This window comes from Fundulus heteroclitus, unplaced genomic scaffold (assembly GCF_011125445.2).
Source record: "Fundulus heteroclitus isolate FHET01 unplaced genomic scaffold, MU-UCD_Fhet_4.1 scaffold_48, whole genome shotgun sequence".
Taxonomy (NCBI): domain Eukaryota; kingdom Metazoa; phylum Chordata; class Actinopteri; order Cyprinodontiformes; family Fundulidae; genus Fundulus; species Fundulus heteroclitus.
The window spans coordinates 1,794,131-1,818,079 of NW_023396901.1; the positions used below are offsets into that span (position 1 = coordinate 1,794,131).

The 23,949-nt window shown below is 41.5% G+C and overlaps 2 protein-coding genes across 3 annotated transcripts; both read right to left on the bottom strand.

Moving 5' to 3' along the window:
• Positions 1 to 1,845: 1,845 nt before the first annotated feature.
• si:ch211-120g10.1 (butyrophilin subfamily 3 member A3) lies at positions 1,846 to 8,137 on the bottom strand. Its single transcript, XM_012882298.3, has 10 exons — positions 7,978 to 8,137; positions 5,410 to 5,495; positions 4,959 to 5,057; positions 4,068 to 4,169; positions 3,834 to 3,968; positions 3,608 to 3,745; positions 3,469 to 3,520; positions 3,359 to 3,385; positions 2,790 to 2,816; positions 1,846 to 2,706 (listed from the first exon to the last, which is right to left on the bottom strand). Exons 2-10 carry the CDS (start codon positions 5,467 to 5,469, stop codon positions 2,147 to 2,149), a joined length of 1,200 nt encoding a protein of 399 aa, XP_012737752.2. The 5' UTR covers positions 5,470 to 5,495; positions 7,978 to 8,137; the 3' UTR covers positions 1,846 to 2,146.
• Positions 8,138 to 11,119: 2,982 nt separating this feature from the next.
• Positions 11,120 to 20,348, bottom strand: si:ch73-364h19.1. Of its 2 annotated transcripts, none has more exons than XM_036132206.1 (5): positions 19,987 to 20,348; positions 18,697 to 18,746; positions 14,883 to 14,975; positions 14,439 to 14,612; positions 11,120 to 12,002 (listed from the first exon to the last, which is right to left on the bottom strand). In XM_036132206.1, exons 1-5 carry the CDS (start codon positions 20,135 to 20,137, stop codon positions 11,850 to 11,852), a joined length of 621 nt encoding a protein of 206 aa, XP_035988099.1. In that variant the 5' UTR covers positions 20,138 to 20,348; the 3' UTR covers positions 11,120 to 11,849. The 2 variants fall into 2 exon arrangements, with proteins under 2 accessions (XP_035988099.1, XP_012737742.2); XM_012882288.3 differs by having other exon boundaries at positions 18,697 to 18,806; positions 19,987 to 20,345.
• Between the last annotated feature and the right edge of the window lie 3,601 nt (positions 20,349 to 23,949).

Below are 23,949 nucleotides of genomic sequence, written 5' to 3' on the forward strand. Positions count from 1 at the left end.
GGATGATTATTGGTTCTCGCGCTATTTGCTTCTTGTAAACGTTAGATCATTTACCTGAATATGTCTTATAACTTTAAATAAGCAAAAAACTATAATAATAAGAAAAGACAAAGTCAGCAATGTCCATATTTGGCAGCAGGAAAGTCGAGCTCTGATTGGTCCGGCTGAGTGCACCTGCTAAACATTGGTATGCTGCCTTTAGTATTAAACCTGAATGACCTGTTCTGATTTATAGCTATAGCTAATCCTTGTTGTACTTTACTGAAGCCAGTTCTCAAGTTAAAACTGTGCGTTGACATCAAACAGTAAAAAAAAAAAAGATTAAAAAATAATAAATGCTAAATCTAATTTAAACGTTACACTGGGATAAAATCATATAAAAATCGATTACATTTGATATAAGCTGGGTGCAATTTGCACTGTTTGTGATGTCCCCTTTGGTCATTCATGTTTTATCCCTGGGGGATACATTCCTCCCCCCCTCGGATCTGAATAAGTAATATATGGATTTTTCAAAATTTATATTAATACATATCTTGTGTCCTTCACATTTGTAAATGTAATTTTTTGTTTGTTTTTAAAGAGTATTATTACGTTTTCTGCTCAAAGCGGTTAAAGTAAACTAATACCCACTCCCGAGTCCCGACAGTAGATGGCGCTAGTTTAAAAACAATAGTTTAACCTACTGGATCTAGCCATAGACATAATATAAAACTTTAAAACATATTGGGCTCAATGTAGAATGTAAATCATTAAGAAACAACTGCATTAATCACCTATGATGTTACATTTGAAAGAAGAAATGGCTGTCATTTGGTCATAAAAAAATTATTGGTTAAAGTAAATCATGACATTGTGGATTTCATTTAAAATTCTTCAAAGTCAAAATACCAAAAGTGTAAATTATTAATTAAGGCCTGTTTCACAGTCTCCCGTAGTCTCATTGACCTCCATTACTGTTCGGAAGCAGCAGGATTGTGTCAAACTCGAAGCAATATCACTGTGAGTTAAATTCAATTGAATTATTTTATTGTCCCCAGGGGGATGTTTATTTACAGCAGAGTTCATAAAGTCTACACACAACAACAAACACTCACAAAACCCCCAAAAGATGGGAGAATAATAAGAAAGAAACAAATTGCCAGATTTAATCAGGACTCTTAAACATTCTTTAAGGCAGGTTGTTATTTTAGTTTTAAACATAAGAAGAGCTGTTTGTCAATTAATGATGTTGGTGAATTTTTATAAATTAGATTCGATAAATAAGGGATTACTATGGTCCAGAGATTCAACATTGTTATTGCTCTTTTTTTGTAATTTGCTCACTTATTGTATTATTCTAACTTAAGTAGGCTAAAACTAAGGAACAGTACAGAATGTGGGACGCTTTGTGATCTAGAACATGTTTAGCTTTCCCTAATACTGAAATGCTTAGTGACAGTTTTTTTTTAAATATGTCTAATGTGAGGTTTCATTATAGGCTGTCCAACCTTGATTTAAGGGATGAAAGTATTAGAAGTATTTAGAAGACTTCTCTTTGGGACCAATACGTGGCAAATCCCTTTTGCAGTTGTCCCTCGGATGCACAAGTGGGTCAAAAATGACACAGTGAACGTTCCTTTTTTGCAATATCTTTTTAACACCATGTTCTTATTATTTCATATTCTAGGAATTCCTTTATAAATGTGTTGTTGATATCATGGCATTTAAACTTACCTCTTGTACATTTACGAAATTAAAATCTTCCGACCACTGCCCCAAGCTTCCATAAGTGGACCAAAAATCACCTTTAAACATCCATTTTTATGTACGGCTTTTAGGAGAAAGAAACAGCACAAGCAAAACTGGGTTTGGTCTGTTCTTTATTCACAGAAGTGCATTTTCGTTATCATATTAGTATTGCACAACAGGAGATTTTAACATTGGGGTCTCTGCTCAAATGTCTGAAAACATAAGACCAGCGGGCGGTGCTCTAACTCTATGTTGAGAAAATAGTAGCAGCGATAACATTAAAGCAGCAGCAGCAGCATACAGAGTGGTCACATGGATGGTCATTTGTATCAGGATATCCCTGCTAGTCTAGCTTCTTATACTCTACTGTAGTGTTTACTGGCTCTTCTTACAGGAAAACCTGACCGGGGGAAACCTAGGCCCACAGGCAGGATGCGGGGCAGAGACAGTGGGTCTTAGCTGCCGGAGACCGGATCACCAGATCCTTAACGATCTCCACCGTACCAAACAGCGGGTACAGCCTCTCGGTGAAGGTCTCGTTGTAGGTGTAAATGTGCATGTGTTTGTCCACGTCGTAGAAGGACAGCTGGCCGTTGTCGTAGTCGAGGTAGATGCCCACCTTACGGGGGATCAGGCCGGGCGGCAAGGCGGTGAAGGGTACCGTCAGGGCCTTAAACTCGGTGCCCCTCTCCAGCCGCAGGGTCATGTACCCCGTGTCAGTGTTCAGGGACTTGAAGCCCTTCCTCAGCGCCGACTCTTTGGCCACGCCCAGCCGCCAGTCGCGCTCGCCGACCTCCGCCTCCCAGTAGTGGCGGCCGGAGGCCAGGCCGTCCATGCCGACGGCGCACCACCAGCCGTCGAAGCGCTGGTGGTAGTTGGGGACATCTTTTCGCTCGAAGCCGCACCGCATCTTCTTCTCGTCGGCAGAGATGAGCAGGTCGGGGTTGGCCGTGTCCAGATCCAGATTTATTTCCACTTTAGGAGAAAGGAGGAGGTTTAAATAACCGGGCAGCTGCTACAAATCGATCCAAATATTTCTGGGGAACATGTTAGAGTACCTGCAGCGTCTCCAATCCAGTCCCACACTACAAAAAGAACAAAAGTGAACTGAACATGATAAACATGCACAGAAATTCCTCAAGTGAGCTGCTTCAAAATATAACTTATCAGAGCCCTAGTGGACCAGAGAGGTCTTTTAAACAAACCAAAATGATCTCTTTAGACAGAGGTTGTCTGTGCTTTCACTGTTCTAAAGTCCTGGGAGGAAGTAAATGGCTTTAAAGGCTATTTCTTCTGCTGTGTGCTAATAAGTGTGCAGGGTCCTGTGTTTTACAGATCTGTTTACATGTAAGGAAGGTTTCTGCTGTTGCTGTAAGGATACATCATATATAGTTCCCCTGATTTTTGGAAGCAAATTTAGTATAAAAAAAACAGATTTTCATCTTTTATAAACTAAAATAGCTCTAAAGCTCCTGTGTTATAGGGAATTTGTTTGCATTAGTTAATTAGTTGTTTTTTTTTTATTACGTAAGTACTTTAAGCTGTTTAGATTTGTGAGTTCTAAAAGAGGTCAAACATTTGCCCGCCAAATTTGAATCTATACTTCCATTCACTGTGTTTCATTTACCTGGCTGAGGAATGTAGGATACGGCACCTGGAGGGAAATGAGGAAACTGATGAGGAAGTGAACAGCTGCAACAAAATGCATCAAAATGAACTCAGCAGAGATCCACAAACCAATCTTCTGAGTTCTCTGCTTCCACAAAAGCCACTGCTGCGGGATGGTGTCCTGCAAAAAAAAAAAGAAAGAAAAGAAAAACAGAAGGGGGCTCACTGTTGCTGAATACGCTCTGGGATTTATTGCACCAGCTGTTACCTTATCGGGTCGCTGTGACACTAAAGTCCACAGAACCAACTCCATAGCGGTCAGTAGATTGGGCACACGCCCCCAGCGCCAGGCTGACTGCAGGTCCTCCAGGATCTTGGCCACCGGTTCTCCGGGCCACACGCTTTGCTGCGTATATGTGTGGTTAGAAAGCACAGCTTTTATGTTGAAAGTCCAGTACAGCAGGGAGGTGGTTTTGCATATTTAGGCTTCCCACCTCAGGCTGAGCCCTCAGGTCCTTGATCCAGGTAAGGACGTCTGCTTTGGCCTGCTCCAGGTCCTGTTCGTTAATCAGATCAGGATGCTTTCCCTCGCCCATCTCTGGCCAGCCATCAGTCTGCATCAGTTTCCTCTGTGCAGAGAGATTCGCCTTAATGAACACACCTCAGCTGTCACACTCCCAGAGTCTTCTTCTAATCTTTGATAGGCTTCTCAGTTCCCAGCTTAGCACCTTGTTCTCCAGCATGGATGCCCACTGCAGGATGAAGGCCTGGCAGAGAGGGGACGGCCAAGTGTCCTCTTGGTTCCAGATGTGCTCCAGGACGTCTGATCTCTGCAGGAACAAAAAGGCAAAGAAAAAGAAAAAAAAAGTTATAATAACGGCTAGCATTGCATCCTCTTATTTTGGCATAAAAAAAATCATTTCATGTGGCAGTTTTGCTGCTGGGCTCGTAGTCAAACGGCTGCGGGAGAGGCCCACGTTCAAACTTTTTAAAAATAGAATTGTTCCTAAAATGTGCCTTTATTTTCAATCGTGCCCCTGATTAAGTGAGGTACGTCTTAGGCAGTGCTGAAAAGCAAAAAGAGAAACGCAGACAAAAAAAAAAAAAGAAACAGCCTAGATCAATGAAAAAGGTTCCAGGAAGTTCAGAAGAATTCTTTATTTTTTATTTTGAGAAGACAACCCCTTACAAAGGTCTTCCCTCTCCTTGAACCGTGCCAAAACCACAAATATGTTTCAATTGAATTTCATGTGATGGACCAGAACAAGGCTTCACATTATGAAGTGGAAAAGAAATGTCACATGGTTTTCAAATGTTCTTACAAAAAAATGGAAGCAAAGTTTGACATGTGCATGTATCCCCCCATCCCCTCCCCCACAGAAAGAAAACATGTATGAGGCTGCAAAAGACCAGAGTTGGCCAGAGGTTCACCTTTCCTGTTGGACAACCACCCAAAACATGCAGCCCGAGCTACAACGGGATTGGCTACCACATAAAATCCCAATAAAACATACTGAAGCTCTATGGTTATGACCAGACAACATTTAAAAAAAAAAGTTCAAATCAGCCTGAATGCCTCTAGCAGGTTATGGTGCTTGTTTTTCATGTGGAAGCCGTACCTGGCAGACTCGGCTGAGGTCTTTGGCCAGCCCAGCGACAAACAGCTGATCCTCATCCAGAGGCTCCTTCCTCTCTCTCTTTGCTCTCTTGTTCGACTCCTGTCAGGGAAAAAAAAAAAAACACAAACAAAAGGGTTTCTGTGAGAAAGCAATTAGAATGAGAGCGAGGCTTCAAGATAAAAAAGGACATATTGAGAACATCAGCGCTGGCCCAGAAGTGCTTTTAGACGGTAGTAAGGTCAATTCCTGGAGAGGAGGCCGTCACAAGGCAAGATCAAAATGAAAATCCTGGTTAATGGTGTCAGCAGAGACGGCCCACCGGCCTATTTCTTCAAAATAAAACGAAGGCGTTCCGTCTGGATGACCACCATCACGCTGTTTTCATACGAACGCTAAGTAACAGTAATAAAAAGGTTTGAACGTTAAAGACGTTGTAGAAAACGATGCTGACCTTGATCTTGGACGTCCAGGTTTTGACCGGCTCGACCATGAAGTGGAAACACTGCATCATCTTGGCTTGCTGTGTGTGCCCGTGTCCTGCAGTGACAGACGCAAAGCAGCTCCGCTTCATGAAAACATCACGGGTGGGTCTAACCAACAAGCATGGTCCCCTTTATTGATTGTTTGCCAGCCTGCTCGGTTGCCCCGACCCGACGCATAACCTATTTTTCAGGCACATTTCACATCCGCCCGCTGGGGCCAACCTGAGAGGATGGTAACTTGTTACCTTTTTAAGTGCAAGTTTCAAAAGAGTTAATGAGTACTTTTCTGAGGTGTGTTTCTCCTCATAGCAGCACTTTCCCTTCTTGGAAAGATCAAAACAGTATTTCTACTTTAAAGGAGGTGGACTTTGAGCAAGAAGCTAGCTAATATTTACTTCCAAAACACCAGCATGGAAAACATTACATGTGTTGGAAACGCCGCCTTTGGGAACAGAGAGCATACATTCCCTGGGGGATCATGACAGCAGTGCATTAGACTGGATCACCTCTGCAAGGTAAACAAACTTAAGGCAAACTTAAGGAAGTGGGAGTCTGTTAAGGAAGCACGTAATCAAGCCAGGAGTGATTATTAATCAGAGCAAAATCAGAAAATACAATCAGGTCCTGCATGCTTGGGGCTCATTGTCCTCGGCCGGAGCTGGTCCAAAGATGTAGGAAGTCCCTCCAGCAGAGCTTCATCCCAGCTGCAGTTAAAGCCGCTGCCCGCCTCAGAGAATCTGGCCTTGCTTTTATATCGTTCCCATACTGGATTATTTCTGCATTTTGCATTTGCACAAAATGACTGTAGATTGTTTGCTTTACAGTAAGATCAGTTACATCACATTATTTGCTGGAATATCCTAAAAAAGTTTTTTTTTTTTCAACAGTTAATTTCCTACTGTTTTTTATTATAAGAGGCATGGCTGCAATGTCATTGAATTGATGTAATTAGCTGAGCCTCTTTAAATAGCGAACTTTTGATGAACTGGCATAATAATAGATGACTTGTATAGCATTTAGGATCGAATGTGACTGTTTATCACTGAAGCTAATCTGTCTATATGTGTAAATTAGACTGACATATATTTCATATATATATATATATATATATATTCTTTATAACCGCAAATGAACTGGAAATGAATTGGATCAGTTTTTCTATGCAAAGTGTCTTGGGATGGTATTTGCTGTGAATCGGCACAATGTAAAATCATGTGAACTAATCTGAATTTAACCCTTTCTGTAGGTCAAGTTTGTTTGCTTAATCAAGCAGATTTTTATGTGACAATGGTAAGATCAATATGCTTGAAAAGAAACTTAAAAATAAAAACAACCAGTTGTGTACTGGCTGGATAATATTTAGTGAGCATTTCAGAAACACAACAAGGGGTCAGGCCATTAGAAATAAAAGAAAAAAAAACAAGAAGAAGAGGTATTTTAAAAAATTTAAAATGGGTGCTGAAATCATTTGGTTCAGATCTATCTGGAGCATTTTGCATTAATTTAATGATTAATAAGTGATCAGGGTGTGTCAGTGTTTACATAACCTGATTTGGTGTGCTAGTGGATGCTCCACATTTCTGCACATAAAATGCTCAAATCTGACATTGCAAAACACGATTCTGTCATGCAGTCCAGTCAGAGTCATTTTAGATGTAGCTGGGTGCAGCGTTGACAAGTTCGCTCTATCGTTTAAGCTGGGCCGGACCTGATTATTCTACAGTTTCACTCCATTTACTATAACTTTCAAGCTATGACATATTCTCACTATCTCTAACACTACTGCATGTGTCAACCTGTCTTGCGTGAATTCAAGTTCTCTTTGGGGGCCAAAGCAATGCAAAGTTTGCTTGTATGTTGGGCCTGTCCTGGCTGTGTCCTTGGTAAGGTCGTCTCTATGCGCTCCTTACACTTTTGTTTTTATGCAACACACACTTTCCCCCATTTATAATCTGCAGGACAGCACAGGCTGCAGCTCGGACTGCGCATCACAAAACCACCATCAAGGCTTACTCATCATAGTCCAGCCCCTTGCATAACTTACATGATACCGCGAATGCTACCTGTAAATAAAGACTCTCTATGCATTTTATAATATAAACGTTTCATTTTAGAAGTTTAGAAATAAAACACCTTTCTGTAGCAGAATATCTGCCGATCTTATGAATACCGTAAGAGAACATGACCATGCAGTTTTTGCACCGACCCAGTTTGAGGTCAGCTGATGACTGCGCAAGAAGTAAACACAGAGGCGCTTTGCAGCAGATCTGCGCCAAAGCTGCAGCGTCACTCTTCGTATACGTTGCAAACTTATATATATATATATATATATATATATATATATATATATATATATATATATATTTTTTTTTATTTATTTATTTATTTTTTTTTTTTTTTTTTTTTTTTTTTAAATTGCTCTCGAAAGACTTATCTAACGCTTAGTCTTCCAAGTAACGTCACGCAAATTTCGCCCCTGCAGTGCGTCATGTTGCCAGACGCTGCGGGTTCTAGCGCATCGTTGACGCACGGCTTACCTTCAATTTGAGAAGATTTTGTTCGGTTTTCTTCTCGCCAGAAACGCCAGCGGTCTGTTCGCGAAGGAGCCCGGTCTGTGCGTGCTGCAGTCTGACCTTGTTTACACGGCAGTCTGGCTCAGCTGCTCGGGGAAGTTCGGGTTCCTCCGGCGGTGACGCAAGCGGCTCTGAGTCATGCAGGAGAGGCAATAACGCTGACGTCCACACGGCAGCAGGAGCTGAAAGCCTCTCAGTCCGCACAATGACCGTGATGATTTTAAAAACATCGGTTTTATTTTTATTCCCAGCTAATTCATTCCAAAAAATCTTCAACTAACTTCAGCTGATTAAAATGACCATGAAGCTCATGTTGTTCTTGCAGTTGTCGAGGAAAACAATTATTCATCACAGAAAACCCATTAGTTATATTTCTTCTTATTGTTGTTATTATTTAAACATCGTAATAAACAGTTAAGTTTCTGCAAATCTTATTAATTAAATGAGGTTAAAACCCACAAACACCAATCGACAATAAACATGGCCTTACCAATATATTCCTACCCACCTAAACTGTTCTGCATTTTGGAATTTTAAAGACAAACATAAAAGTATTTTATTGGGGGTTTAATGTAACGTGCGTGCACAGCTGTCAAGTGGAAGGAATGATACATGGAATGAAAGACGCCTTTTAATTTTATTTTTTTTTAAATTAAAGTACGGTGTGCATTTGTATTAAGACTCTGCTGCGCACTGAGAGCAAATACTTTGTCGAATCACCTTTTGCCCCAATTAAAGCTGAAATTCTGCTGCGGTATGCCTCTACCAGCATGGCTGTTGAAATATGTGTCTGTTTTTCTTTATGCAGATTTAATACAGAACATCGGCCGACATAAATTTCTAAGTCTTGCCACAGATTCTCAGTTGTATTTCGGTCTGGACTTTGGCTAGGCCATTCTAACACATGAATGCACTTTAGTCTAAACCAGGGGTGTCAAACATACGGCCCGCGGGCCGGTTCTGGCCCGCCGAACAATTTAATACGGCCCGGTGGTTAAAAAAAATAAAATCTTTTTTTTTTTTTTTTTCCAGTGTCCTGTCTGGCAATGTGGCAATAAGAATTGTTGTCTTAATGCCAAAAAGAGGTCATCAGATTTGACTTTCACAAGTGGAGCAGTACTGCTTTTGCCATAGTGCTCTGATTGATCTATGAATGTGAATAGTTTTATTATGATTCATGCGGGGAATATCTCAAATGATATGGACACTACAATGGGAAAGTAGGTGAAAGAAAGAGGAGATAAAAGGAGGAGAATGATAAAACAATTATTGAAAAAAACATGTACTTTGTTTAATTGAAAATCTGCAGTTCCTCTATTGTCCACGAGGGGCGCTGTGTTTTAATCAGCAGATGGTAGCACTGAGCTTCAGATGTGGAAAATTGATTTTAAATAATTTCTTAATTTTTATCTGTTTGATGTATTTTGTCATGCAGGACGGTGTTTTTAGGTTCCAAAAAATGTAAATAAATGTTTTTCAACATTGTACAATCACTGTGATCAGTTCTTATGCATAATGCACTTAAGTAAATGTTTAACTGAGTAAAAGTATTGTTGAAATTGCACATACTTTTCTTAAAAACGCTGAGGTTATTCATAATATATTGTGTAAAAGTGAAATTCATTTAATATAAAAATTAACAACAAGTCTACTTTTATTAGTTCTATTTAATCTTGCAATGAGTTTACTCGTGTGGCCCTCTTGAGATCAGATTAAGCTGTATGCGGCCCCTAAACCAAAATGAGCTTGACACCCCTGGTCTAAACCATTCTAGTGTTCCTCTGGCTGCATGTGTATTTAGCTCTGTCCAGCGCCCCTTTCCATACTGAATAGTGATCCACAAAGCCTGATGCTGCTACCACCATATTTCACAATAGGCAGTAAGTCAGTTTCGGTCTACCTTGTCTGATGCGTCTCCTGTGGCTTGAGGCAAACTTCAAAAACATGACTTCTTATAGTAGGGATACAGATGTGACAAAATCTTTCTGTTCCCAGATAACGGACTCAACAGCACTCTGGAAGATGTCCATGTGTGACTATTGCTGCAGAACCTAACACGGCTTTAAACATGTCCAACACTTTATCCTTGAGCTTTCTCGCCTGTTCCTTGGTCCTCGTGGTTCTGTTTGTTCTCCGATGTTCTCTGCGAACATCTGAGCCCTCCACAGAACTGATGGAGGTTAATTTACACACACCTAAGCCCTGCTTATTTATCAGTCTAGCTCTGAATGCAGTCAGTTGCAAAAAGGTTTTATTTGGAGATATTTAAAGATTAGGAGTTTAATATAAGCGCATGCCACATGTATTAAAGTTAAAGTAAACTGTTTCCTCTGATTATACACTACTTTCTGTTAGTCACATAAATCCCAATAAAACAACAGGAAGGTTTTGGATGTGACATGGCACGATGCAAGACAGTCAAATAATATTAAAGGTGGAGCTGATAGCAAACGGTTTGGATGGATTGGATGTTCATTACAATAGTTTCAAGCTGCTTTTGAGGCCCACGATCTAATCTTTTCATTTGGAAATGAGTTAAAAGCGCATTAGGAGGAACATGGACCCTGGTCCATGCATTAATATTCCACAGAAGTGTAAGCAGAAGAGATGAAGGGGCCGTCTCAGTGAGACATCTGCTGACCGGTTTGTGTAATTGCTGTTGATGAGCTTGTGGAGAGCCATAAGGATCTACTGTTTACCTCTTTAACCTCATTTTGAGAACATTCAGAGAGAAAGTCAGCAAAACAAATTTGTTTTTAAAACACCATATATGCTCATTCCACAGCCAAACACAAAACATTACATTTTATGATCCATGCATTAGCATCACTTCAGAAGTCTTCATGATCAGAACAAAAAGATTGATGCTTTATCCTCACAATGGGGTTTAGTTTCTTTCTTTCTCATAGCGGAGAATAAGTAATTAACAGTTACAAATTACGTTTATATTTAAAATGTTCAGTTTCTTTAATTTTTAAGCCCCACACCTACAAATCAGGGCTTTACAGACAAACCTCTATACACCGTGGCTCTCAGTGAGCTTTTAAAGACACATGGTTCTATCTATTTTCGGGTAATCAGACGAAACCTCAATCATCAGAGTCCATCAACAAAATAGTAAAACAGTTTATTCCCTGCGTTTCTACAGAGTACGAACATGATGGCAATTATTGTTCTTCAATAAATACAGCACAGGACAAATGTAAGATTTAACTGAGCCATGGATGCACGGTGAGGTGAGGGAAAACGATAAAAAGAACCGGAATCAGGAAGGTTCATCTTTTTTAAAAGTGAAAATAAGTTAATACAGTTTTCTTCATGAAGAGAAACACTGTATGTTTAGCATTTTTTTTCTCCCACTCTCAGGTTGGTTGGCTAAAACAAGGAATGTCTGCGTTATAGCACATTTGAATGAAAAAAAAAAAAAAAAAAAAAACAACATATGGTGTTTTTACTTAATGACATCAATCAGAAACGACAAAAAACAAAAACATTTTTATAAGCTGAACATAACTAGCACCGCTGCCATCCACAAAGTGAATCAGCGTTTCTCACTTTTTTGGCAGGTTTTCAGTCTTCTTGTTGCATCCCTTCATTCTTAAAGATGTCCCAGCCACCTTAGCCAATGAATGGTCATTAGATGCTTATGTTTCTAGCTCCAGCTTGGTAAGAGTGCAGTAATCAGCAATCAGATGTGCCTCTCAGTAGATGGGATGCAGCTCCTCTTTGGGTCAGTTTTTGGCTCAGTTTGAGGTATCTGGGTCAGACAGTTCAGCAAGAAACTGATACGGGGCTTCCTGTCACATCCTTTGGCCGGTTTGAGGACTTGCTGGGCATCATACAGGCGGCAGAACAGAGCTGTCTGCGGTGTAACCTGGATTCATGTTGCCGTAAACTCCCCGAGGAGGCGGAGCGTCCAGGCCAGATGACAGGATGTCGTACGGCAGCTCCACAGACTGCCGGATGCTCTCTTCATACGAAGGAGGAGACTGCATGGATCACAAAGAACAGAGGAGGTCTTCAGGTAGAGTCATACCATCATTACACCTTGTCACAGACACACATGCATATATCTGATTAGGGCTCTGATGGGGCCCCCGATTGGGTCATGGTGGGTTCGGCAGTGTGTCCTGCTGGACTGGTCATGGTGTAATGTGTTGTGTTCCTGGCTGGCGCTTTATGGATCACAAAGATGTTCTGGGCCAGCAGTGGGCCATTTATATGTGAAGGTGTAACATTCCTAACTTTGATCCGTTGTTTTTTGCTCTAAACCGCATGTGTCAATCTGGCCCGTCAAGGCAATTTATCTGGCCCTCAAGAACCAAAAAAGGCATATCACGGCATAAAGTAGAGGCATATATCCTTTTATATTGTATAAAGTGGCTAAAACTGTGCTTCCTGTAGGGAATGTTGATTTTTTTTTTTTTAACTGTGTAGTAACAGCATCCTGCCACTAGATCTGAGCTTTCCTAAACACGTTAAAACAACCCAGAAATGTCCAAAAAAAAAGAGAAAAAGTGATGCAGAGTTTAAAGTTTAAAGTGTAACTCACCCCAATTTTTACTTTTTTTCCCCAGATAAACTGCGCAAACTAGGGCACTACCTTTATGTTGCTGTGCATTGTTTTATACTTTTATGTGAACTGAACTGAAATGAAATCAAAAGTATCATCTATACATGTGCAACCGGCCCTTTTATTGACTTTATGATGCCAAAGTGGCCAAATATAGAAATGAGTTTGACACCCCTGCTTTAAACTCAAATTAGTAGCTCACCCTGTCTGTTGATGTCTTTGCAGAGAGAAAAAGGGGAGTTCAGGTTTTCAGTGTTTGACTGACTGTCAGAGCCGATCAAAGGAAAACAGTTTGAGTTTGAGCTTTGGCTGACTGATGGATGCATAAACACTAACTAGCCTTTAAGGCTCTGTCCTAATGATAGTTAATACTCCTTTAGCTGTTAAAAACGAAGAAGTTGTTAAACTCATTCAACAAAAATAACACTCAGCTGCACAAAAATGTAGCTCCACATGTTATAAAATTTTCTCTCTCTCTTTTTTTTTGCTTTTTTCTCTCGATCCCCATCAAACAGGACCATGTTTAGATTCAAGTCCAGTTAAGGTTTTGTGATTTGAAAAAAAACAGCTGTGGGATTTCCAGCTGCTTCCATCCACTGTATTTTAAGTGTTTCGCACAAAACACTTAAAATACAAATAGGGGCCGACCGGAGATGCTTCATGTGTAATACACATCTGTAGTAAAGGTATGGCCTGTGTGGTCTTTGGGGTTGGTCTAGGGGTCAAATTGTGTACATATAGCATAGCTTTCTCTGTCACGACCATGGGGGGGTTTACCGGAATAAAGCCGTACTGAACATAAACATAAAATCAATGGATCAGAATCAGCTGCTGGGATCCTGTCGTGTCACAAAGTTCTGAGCGCCGTGTTTAAAATAAAGAGTTAGACAACACCCCGTGGGCCGCAGTCCATTTTTCAAGAATAATAGGAGCATGTTTGTATTTACATCACCAATTAATCTGCTCCCACTCCAGCCGCCTGGAACAATTTCTCTCTCTCTCATTGTCGGTCTGATAAAAATCGAGCAGATTCACGCTCCCCTAACTGACTTCTCTTATCTTTTAATTGCTCAGGGACCCTCGGGCGACACGAGCGAGCCCACACCCTGCGCTCTGTCTTACACCCACACCACACACACACACACACACCCAGATGTTTTAATGCTACCCTGCCCCAGGCTGCAGGACAGACGGGGGACAACGAGCGGGCACCACTTTGTGAATTCCCTCCCACAAAATAGGGGGGGGGGGGGGGGGGACACTTGCTATTTATCGACCATCGCTGTGATGGGCAAAAAGCAGCCGGTGTGAGCGTCGCTTTCATGTGTGCGTCATGTTTAAAGAGTGTTTGATTAGGAAAAAGGGAGGGAGGGGTTAGGAGAAGAGGACAGGAAGACACAAAGCTGCATTCTTGGCCACTGTTTGCACTCATGGATGCAGCCTCTAATTATGTTTGATGTGCCTTTTTTTCTCATTACCCTGTTTGCTCGAGCGTTGCGCGAACCCAAAGCTCAGCAAAAGATCAACAAGGCAAAACGCAGAGAGCGCCAAACGCGACGCACCAGGAGCTGATAGTGCAACCCGATCACGCCGATCCGACCGCAGTCCTAATCTCCTGCAACAGAGCTGTGGGCCGGTGAAGATAAAACCTACTTAAAACGACCTTTACTTACCGAGAAACCACAGACAATGGGCAGGTTTTGTTGGATGGAAGCAACAACTGAGCCAAAATCCCATCAAAAAAAAAAAAAAAAAAAAAAAGACTTGACAACAGCCTCTGAGGGGCTTCACTGTCACAGCGTTTGTGACCGTGTAAATTCCTCTGACAAGATCCTAAATTAATTTAGCCTACCTCGGTAACAATGGGTCCGCTCAGGCCAAAACGGTCAGCAATCATCATGTGGATCTGCCTCTGGCGGTCCTTCTTTCGCACGCTCTCGTAGGACGGGAGCCTCGGTAGGGGGGTCTCCAGGGTGGGCAGGCTGTAGCTGGAGGGCAGGCCAACGTAGAACAGCTCATTGGACAGCTAAGAGGCACAGAGGACACTGGGACTTTGGTACAAATCGACTTTATAACCAAACACACTGAGCTATGAGAAGCATTGACGTGTGGAAAGGGTCATCATCTTCATCGCCTGCTGCTGTGTGAATGGTAAAGAATTACATGCCAGGATTAGAATCCGCTTTAGGTTTGTGCAAACGAACCAGGAAGACATTTGAAGCACAAATATAATTTTTTTTAATATGCATACAAACATGTTTCTACCAGCCAGACGGGTGCATTGAAGTGAGGTTACCTGGGTGTTGCTGCCGTCAGGGATCTGAGTCTGCTCCAAACACGGAGATCCCACCAGGGTCTGCCTGCTGCTGTAGTACTGAGGAGGAGCATCCTGAAATAAGCAGCAGTGAAGTCAGAAGATGCTGTTTGCCCTGGTTATACGGCGCCTTGCACAACGGCACCGCACCCGGTGAACGCTTCCACAGGTTGTCACATCATAACAGCAAACTTTAATGTTGTTTATTGGGATTTAATGCGAAAGGCCAACCCAAAGCAGAGCATAATTGTAAAGTAGAGGACAAGTTTTACATGGTTGGTCGCTGGTTAAAACCTGAATAGTGGGGTAGGACGTTGAATTCTAACCTCTTAACTCGGATACCCCTAAATAAAATACCACTTGCCTCCAGGGGTCATAATGTTAAATGTTATGATTTGTTTTTCTTTTCTGTGACTGTGTAGCACTTTTCCCAGTTTCTACATGATTTATCTTTTTGATTTTGTCAGGTATGTGAGTTTTGTTCTCTCTGTGCTTCTGTTTTTTTCAGCACATTGAATTGCCCCTTGTATGAATGCCGCTGCCATTTTCTTGCCTTACCCGATCTAATTTCTAAACAAAGTCAACCTCTGCATAACCTGACAGACTGTACAGTGTAAGTTTAACTCAGTAAAGCAGCCAAGACGCCCATGAATCCTCTGGAGGAGCAGCAGAGAGCCACAGCTCGGGTGGGAGAATCTATCTGCGGGACCATTTCTCAACAGATTTGGCCTTTATGGAAAAGTGGACAGAAGAAAGCGATTGATCAATGAAAGCAAAAGGAACTTCTGTTTGTAGTTTGCCACAAGCCCTGACAATGTCAGGGTTCAGATGAACCATATTCAGTGGCCCAGTCCAGAATAAAATCCAACTGAGAATCTCTGACATGAATGCTCCCTTCTGGTTCAGCTCAGAATCAACATAAGTCAACATGTTGATCTACCCGAGTAACACTGTGCTGCTTCGTCTCGGTTTATCACACAAAATCTCAACCAAATGCGCTGAAATGTTCGGGTTGTGACGTGACGAAAACGGAAAAAAAACGTTTAAGCAGTCGAGCCTACGAGGCGTTGTGTTCTAACGGGCAACACAAGTTGTCGATTCCCCGTCTGCAATTAGCCAGGGATCCCCTTACTTCGGCCCAATTGGACAATTTTCATGCCTTGTTTCATCCCTGTGGGGCCGGGAGGGTTTAGCAGGACCATAAATTATTAGAACAATAAGGTAACAACACCCCCCCCCCCACCACCATCTCCGTACCTCCTCCTTTTCCTTCCCCTCCTATTAAACAACAAGACGCGTCACTGTCTCACTGTATGTGGCGCAGGGATGCAGAAAAAAAAAGGCTGACAGAAAACCCGAGTTAATTGCCTGCCGCCTAAACAAGTGTCCTTTGTGAGGAGAACAATGCGACGGTACTACTGTGTCACGAGGGTCCAGGAGGTCCTTTTCAGCGTCCTCCCTGTGGCTGCGGCAGGTACCTGTTAATAAGCACGCTCCGGTGCACGTTATGGCCCCGAATGTCATCATTACGACAATGTCAACGCAACGCCTGCATGAGGCCGGCTCCGAATATGAGGGGAGCGTTTGGCGTAAAGAATGGAGCGGATCGTTTTCAGGGGGCAGATTGAACTATCACATTTCTCACACTCAAAAAGTGACGCGCGGCGGTGACCTTTGCCACGACCTCTTGCAGGATTTCAGCAAAGGAATAAGGGACACTCGAAAAAAAGGTGAAGGCAGAGGTCTCGATCCCCCCCCCCCCTCCCCATCCAATCCAACCCCATCGGTTCGTACTTTAAAGAAGCGAAAGAACGTCCTCGGGAAAGAGAGAAAGAAAAGAAGGTTTGTCCTTTTGTAGCCTGCCATTGATTCAGCCAGTGTGAAAAAGCACAACCGTGTAAAATCGGTGTTGGAGTCTTGGGTGGGGGGGAGGATCCCAGCAGTGCTGCGTTTTCTTTTTTTCTTTTTTTTTTCCCCTATTGCTTCAAACTAAAGGAGATCCATTGTTTCTGTTGTCTCCCCAACACCCACAGGGAGCTCCGTTCCTCTATTCAAGGGGGCAAAGTGAAGCAGGGAAAGGTATGCGGCTATGAAGCTGAAGACGTGAAATATCCATCTGAAAACCCAATGAAGGGGAGTTTCTGTTTGTTCGCCAACCGTTTTCAACTTTTTCCTACTTACAAATCCAAGTGTTTCAGGGCGAAAAAAATAAATAATATATGAATTATCTTTTAACGACGCATGGGCTTGTAAACTCAGCCGGTCTCATCTTATTAGCAGCAGTCTGTATATGGAGTTGGAAGCTGGAGTCACCGATTTGGACAGGTGAAAAGGCCCTCTTGGCTCCTTAAACTAGGTGGCAGATCTATCTAATCCTAAATGCCGGCTAAGCACGACTTCCTGTCTGTTGAGGTTGTGTTCCTGCAGCCTAAAGATAACATGCAGACCTCACCCCAGGGACTAACGGAGATGAGAAGCAAGTCAGGAAAAGGGAAGAGAGGAGAAGGGACTACCAGAGAACGGTCACCATCTTTGAACTGTTTATGTTTCTGCCTCATCCTGCGCCAGGCTTCATAGATAAGCTGTTGTCGGCCTGCAAAACTGAACTCTTTAACACGTTTTCACATCAGAACCTCAGCCCTTAGCTTTGTTCGTTGGGATTTGTAGGACGTATGAGCCGTAGCTGTAACGGAAAAGGATACTTGTTAATTACCAAAACAAAACAGAGCTGAGCCCCTCTGACTCAATGCTGGAGGGACGACCTGTTGCTGCAAGTCTTTAGAGATATGTTTCCACCAGCTTTGCACTTCTACAGGCTGAACTTTTACCAATTTATTTATTTATATATATATTTTTTTTTGCAAAACACCTCTGTCTGAATCAGACTGGACGAAGAGTGAACATGGATGGCAGTTTTCAGTTTTTGCCACAGATTCTCAATTGGATTTAGGTTAGGACTTTGACTAGGCCGTTCTGACACATGAAGAGCTAGTTTTCCGTCACATATGGCGCTTTTTAGAAAAGCTTAGAGTTCAGTTTTGGTCTCATCTGACCAGAGTGCCTTCTTCCACATTATTGCTGTTTCCTCTACCTGGCTTGAGCCGAAATCGCAGCCATTTCTTATGGCATGTTTTCGCAACTGTGTCATAAGCTTTCAATGTTTTTTGTGAGGGATTTATTGGAGCTCTTTAATAGATTGAACGCTTGGGATTTTTGCTTCATCACCTGAACCCGCTTCAAAGGTCTTCCCAACTCCCTGGGCTGTCTTTTGCAACGCTGAAAATGCGATGCGAAATGTAAAATCTGTCAAAAACGTCACCGTCGATGTCACGTCTACGCACGGAGCCCTTTGAATATGTGAGAGATTAGCGTCTGTTGTTTCGAATGCAGTGCCAGCGTCGGAGCAAAAAAAAAACAGAAATAACGGGATTTGCTGGGATCCGGTGACACTGGTGCTGAAGTTGCATCAGTATGCATGGTAAGTGCTAATTCTGTCCAATTCCATTAGAATCACTGTGACTTGCTGAGATATTTCTGGAGGGCAGCTAATTGAAACTGAGGCGAATCCATTGCTGCACAACGATCATATCACGCTTATTCAGTCCCTTCGCCTCAGCAAGGCAAAAAAAACAACAACTATTTAATCTGACACTTGTTAGTGTTGCCGTACATGCACTTCTCTCCGTCAGCATGTCCTGCAGGACTGAACATACAGATCACCTTCAAAAGAAAGCTCAGCACAAAGGAAACTTTTAACCCTGTTGATTTTTGTCCCCCCTCTCCCAGAACAACTCACCATATCTGCATGTGGGTCCTGATAGGAGCCGTGTTTGCAGCACGGGGAATCTTTGCGATAGAAAATGGAAAGCACCACGATGAAAACAAAGAAGAACACCAGAGAAGAAACTGTTTCAAAAAAAAAAAAGGAAGGAAAGCGGTCAATGACAACACATTGTGGTTAAGCTTTTAAAGTAAAAAAAAAAAAAAAAAAACGAAGAATAAACTTTCTTTAATATTCCCTATTGGAACAATCTGAGATGGAGAATTGGACATTTTCCCCTCAGTCGCCTCTGATCAGACAGCAGCAGGTCAATTATGTTTAATAAATGCGTCACAAATATGACTGTAAATTATTATTATTATTTGCCATGTTTTACATTTATCCTAAACAAATTAAGCAACAGCATGTTGCTTGAGTCGTTTTTAGATGGAATAGAAATCAGATGTAGAACAGCATAATGCTGCAGTGCTTTTCCAGAAGTCAGACGTTACTTTCTGGTACTTACAAGGTATTTTTTTCTGGAACTTTCATCAAACCTATTGGCTACTTTTCTGGAACCTACCAGGTACTTTTGGTTAACTCGCTGGTGACTTTCTAGAACCTGTGTGGTACTTTTCCTGAAAGTTTCATGGAATCTACTTTATACATTTATGAAACCAATATTTTGGGAACTTAATGGATTCTTTTCTGGGACTTTCTGGTTACTTTCCCAAAACTTACGAGTTACTTTCCAAAAGTTTTCTAGATATTTAAAGACCTTAGGAAAATATCTCTAAGGAAGCAAAATCCAAATCAGGAAACTTGTTTTATTCCCTTTAAGAAAGATACGCTTTAGGGTTTCCCTCTAACTACCTTGGAAAGTAACATTTATTATTAAGGGGTACCAACGTGTGCTTTGAATAAATGGAAATGATATAGTAATGCCTTCGTTTTATGTCAGATTTAAAACTATCATCTTTATCACAGAACCTACAGAACATTTTTGTCCTTAGTAACTAAAATGGTACACTTCAAATAAATACAGAAATACGTGTAGGCAAAATCTTGAATGGTGCGTCTCTGTTCAGGTGTTCTGTAAAACAATTGTTTCCTGGTGACAACTAAAGACAACAACATGTGACAATGTGTCTTTAAATAAATAAAAAAAAATCTTTAAAATATACTTCCACACGTGCCTGACTCTGATGGTGCTTCATATAAAAGCAACACCAGGATGTTTTCCTGCTTCTGGAAGTGTTTTATGGAGTTACGGCAAAGAAAGTATTAACCAGGATAGACTATGAGGATTTTTAATCCTTTACTCACAGGATGCAGCGAGCACTGTGAGCTGATCCGAGGTCAGCTGTGAGGAAGGACTGGTCGGGCTCGCAAACGTAGACATTTCCTCTGCCTGAAAGGTTAAAGTCGCTTTCACAAATCGTCCCGGTCTCGCCAGCCACAGTGACAAGGCTGTCATCTTACGCCTGAGAAAAAGGAAAAAAGAGAAGTCCTGATCGGCAGCTCCTCTTCATGGTCGCGTCCTCCGCGCGGAGCCCATGCGCTCTGGAAGTCGCGATCCCAAACTGTCCTCGCCGCAGCGCATAAATAAGAGCGCGTAAAAGGCGCACTGGCCGACGCCCTCCACTAGGCTGCGTGGCAGAAAACCAGCCTGTTTTTTTTTTTTTTTTTTTTTTTTTTTTTTTTTTTTTTTTTTTTTTTTTTTTTACGCCAGACTTATAGATTAGCTTCAGTTGGTGTGGATACACGTGATATTTTGGGAGAAGGCTTGTAAAACATCTAGTTAACCGAGCTGCTCCCTCCACCGGTTTAATTCCTGGCATCCAGACTATCTGGTTAACGCACCGCGTGCCTGAGCCTGATTCCCGTTACCCCGGAGACGGTGGGGTCCCATCCTGAGGGCATTTCTATGTAGACAAAGAACAAAAATCTAGATTGGGATTTACCCAATCTGAGTGCGTCGTTTATGTGTCGTTTTAAAAAAATGTGAATTAAGGAGAGACGTGGGATCATACTGTGTTAAACTTATGAACAGCAGTAAATACGAGATCCATAGGCAAAAATTAGATGTGTGTCATGTAATCTATCAGTTAACTGTGAAAACGAGTACCTTGGATTTGGTCTGCTGACAGACCGACAACAAGAGCTATAGTCTGTGTTTACAGTGTTGTTTCTTTCTCTAAGAATAGCTAGACATATAGTAAAATGTATGTTATAGGTTCACTAGCCTCAATTTTGATCCCCATTTGAACCGTAAACTTTAATGTATTCTATTAAGATTTTACGTGACAGCCCAACACAAAGCAGTGGGTAGCTGTGAAATGGGTAATGGGCAGAATAATACATGGTTTTCAAACTGTTCACAAATTGTTTTAAAAGTGTGGGATTAATTTGTGTGAAGCCCCCTTTAATGTGAAACCTCTGAATGAAATCCAGAGCAAACAATTGCCTTCAGAGGTTACCTAACTAGAAGATTAGGTGACCTCTGAAAATCGACTTGTTTGTGTGTGACTAAATGTCAGAATAAATGCAGCTGCAAGGTTATGTCATCTGAAGCTGCAAACATCGCTAAAAAAAGAACAGTTAGGTCCGCTGTCCTAAAGGGGAGAGAGTTTCTCACATCTGCAAACCAACCGGGACATGTCCATCTACACTGACTGGTTGGTCCACAAGATCATTAATCAGAGAAGGGACTCTGGAGGAGCTGCAGAAGTCCACAGCTCCGATGGGAGAATGTTTTTTTTTTGACACTGTTAAATGTTCCAGATCATTGAATAAACTTTACCATCAGAGTAAATGCAAAAAGCAGGTTTTAAATGACGAGACCATTACTAAAGAGGAAAAACGTCTAACCAAACCAAAATGACGGCATATAAAAAAAAAACAAATTCCCCCCTAAACATCAAAACTGGTAACGCCAGCATTGATGACACACGACTGCCATCAAGCGCTTACAACAACAGGAACAGGTCCTCTGCTTTGCTGTGGAAGAACATTTGGCCCACCCTTCTTTGCAGAATTGTTTCAATGCAGCTAAATCAGAGGGTTTTCTAGTATGAAAAGCATGTTTGCGGTCTCACTTCAACATCTCAGTCAGACTTAAGTAAAAACCTTGACTAGGGCGTTCCACCTTTCGGGTTGTTTAGAGGTGGACCTGCTGGTGCACTTTGGATCATTGCTCTGATCCATGAGCCAAGTGCGTTTGAACTGATGAGCAGACATTCGTTCTTGTCTGAAATGCTGTGTATAACAGACATAATTGAATGCACACCACCCAAAAAGTTCCACTTTTGTCCTGTCAGTCCACAGATCGGATCAGAGCCAGCCCAAGGCATAATAAGTGAACTAAGCGCTGGCTTGGGGCCCCAATGCCACTAGGGGGCCCCCAAGAGCATTCAAAAAAAGTTATTTTTTATTTTTTCTATGTATAAATAGTGATAGCTATATGATCAAAGATATCGTGCAAAAACACAATTTCAACAGAGTGCTGCCTAGTTATTCTTACTGCCTCTGTAACTAAAGCTTTGTTGCACCGGTGCTTTCCTGCCAATTAAAAAAATAAAAAAAGACAAATAAATGTACGCCGGCTCCCGCCTCCAGACATGCGTACACACCGCACATCTAAAACACAGCTGGTAAGATGACACAATGTCGCAAAAAAGAACAAAGAAAAGAAAAAGGAAGAACGAGGAAGCGGAGTAAAAATGTCGAGATAAAGGTATGTTTCAATCTTGGCTTGCTTGGTAGGCTAATGTTCATAAAAGAGATTTGTGTAGCCAAGCTGTAAATGGCAAATTAGCTAGTTAAAAACCAGAGAAATGTATTTTTTTAAAGTAACAAACCATACTAACATGTTTGTATTTGTGTAGCTTTATCTTTGACTTAATTGCTTAATTGTTGGCCCCATATATTGACTGAAATAGTGGGCCTGAAAATCACATGAAGGCTTGGGCCGGCCCTGGATGGGATCATTGTAATGTTCTTTTTGATAAATATGAGACATGGTTTTGAGTTCTGTGGGTTTGGCATTGGATGGATGGATGGATGGATGGATGGTTTGGCATTGGAATTTATGGATTAGATTTATTCCCCTGTCTCTTTCTCTGTGTTGTCTTGTTGACTGACCTGAACTGACGCAAACGTGGCCTGCAGGGCTTTAGATGTTGTTCTGTCTACTTTTGTGACCTCCTGGATGAGTTGTACATGCACTCTTCCATATTTTCTTCATTCACGGATAATGGCTCTCAGTGAACCAGTGAAAGGCTGCATATAGTTAAATGATGTGAACCTTATCTGTTTCTTGTTTGTTCTTGAATTTTGTAACATCAGCGCAGCATATCTTTCTTTTTGAGATACGGGATTTTAGCTGATGTGTCAGACAGGTGCTATTTACACTCTCAAAAAGAAAATGCAGCTTCAACTTAAATCAATTGCTTCAACTCGTAACAAGTAATTCAATTATTGGTGGTTTAACTTGACAATTAATAGGCTGAATAAATTAAGTTGGATAAACTTAATTGAATCAGTTGTCACCAATTGAAGCAATGCATTTTAGTTGGAGTTGTATTCTCTTTTGAGAGTGATGAGGGATTTTTTTTGATTCTCCAGGTGTGGCAGTAATCAGGACTTCTGGCTTGTGAAATCAAAAAGAAAAAAAGAAAGATTGTTAAATCTTTGTGTTGCGCACAGTAGGTGTGGATAGCTTTTTCCTCTTAATAAGTTTTCTTTTGAAAACTAGTTTTCATATTTAGTTAGGTTATCTTTGTCTGACGTTTAAAAAATAGTTTTGTGGTCTGAAACATTTGAGACTTAAATAGGCAAACCCTACAAAAGATAAGGAAAAGGTAAATACTTTTTCAAAGCACTGTAATTGCTCATTACAAAGATAAAATGTTTTTGCTTTAACCATTTTCCTCACACCAATAAATACACATTGCCACCAGCTGACTCTCAGTATTTTATGATTTTAACTTTTCCCCAGTAGAAAAGGGAAAAATCACGGAGGAGTGATGTGTCGATTGAGACCGAGATGTCTCGATGTGCTGACTCCTTCAGACACGGGAGCCAGCTCTTTTCTCTGTGTATTTTTATACACTGTACATCAGCCACACTGGCTTGCTTTTGTTTACAAACAAAAGCTAGAAAAACATTTACGGGTAAGCAATTTTTCTGTCAGTTTTCTGTGCATTCAAGAAACCAATCAGGTGTACTAACAATCAAAGTTCACACCAAATGTCAGAATTATCTTGATCCAAGGGGGCAGTACTACTT

Excerpts from the sequence above, each read along its gene's own strand:
- si:ch73-364h19.1 (XM_012882288.3), bottom strand. The coding sequence starts at position 20,137 with ATGACAGCCTTGTCACTGTGGCTGGCGAGACCGGGACGATTTGTGAAA. Across the intron at positions 14,613-14,882 it reads CTGACGGCAGCAACACCCAG|CTGTCCAATGAGCTGTTCTA; the intron begins GTAACCTCACTT and ends TGTGCCTCTTAG. Across the intron at positions 12,003-14,438 it reads GCGGACCCATTGTTACCGAG|TCTCCTCCTTCGTATGAAGA; the intron begins GTAGGCTAAATT and ends TGATCCATGCAG.
- si:ch211-120g10.1 (XM_012882298.3), bottom strand. The coding sequence starts at position 5,469 with ATGATGCAGTGTTTCCACTTCATGGTCGAGCCGGTCAAAACCTGGACG. Across the intron at positions 3,746-3,833 it reads ACCTGAGGGCTCAGCCTGAG|CAAAGCGTGTGGCCCGGAGA; the intron begins GTGGGAAGCCTA and ends ACATATACGCAG. Across the intron at positions 2,707-2,789 it reads CTGGATTGGAGACGCTGCAG|TGGAAATAAATCTGGATCTG; the intron begins GTACTCTAACAT and ends TTTCTCCTAAAG.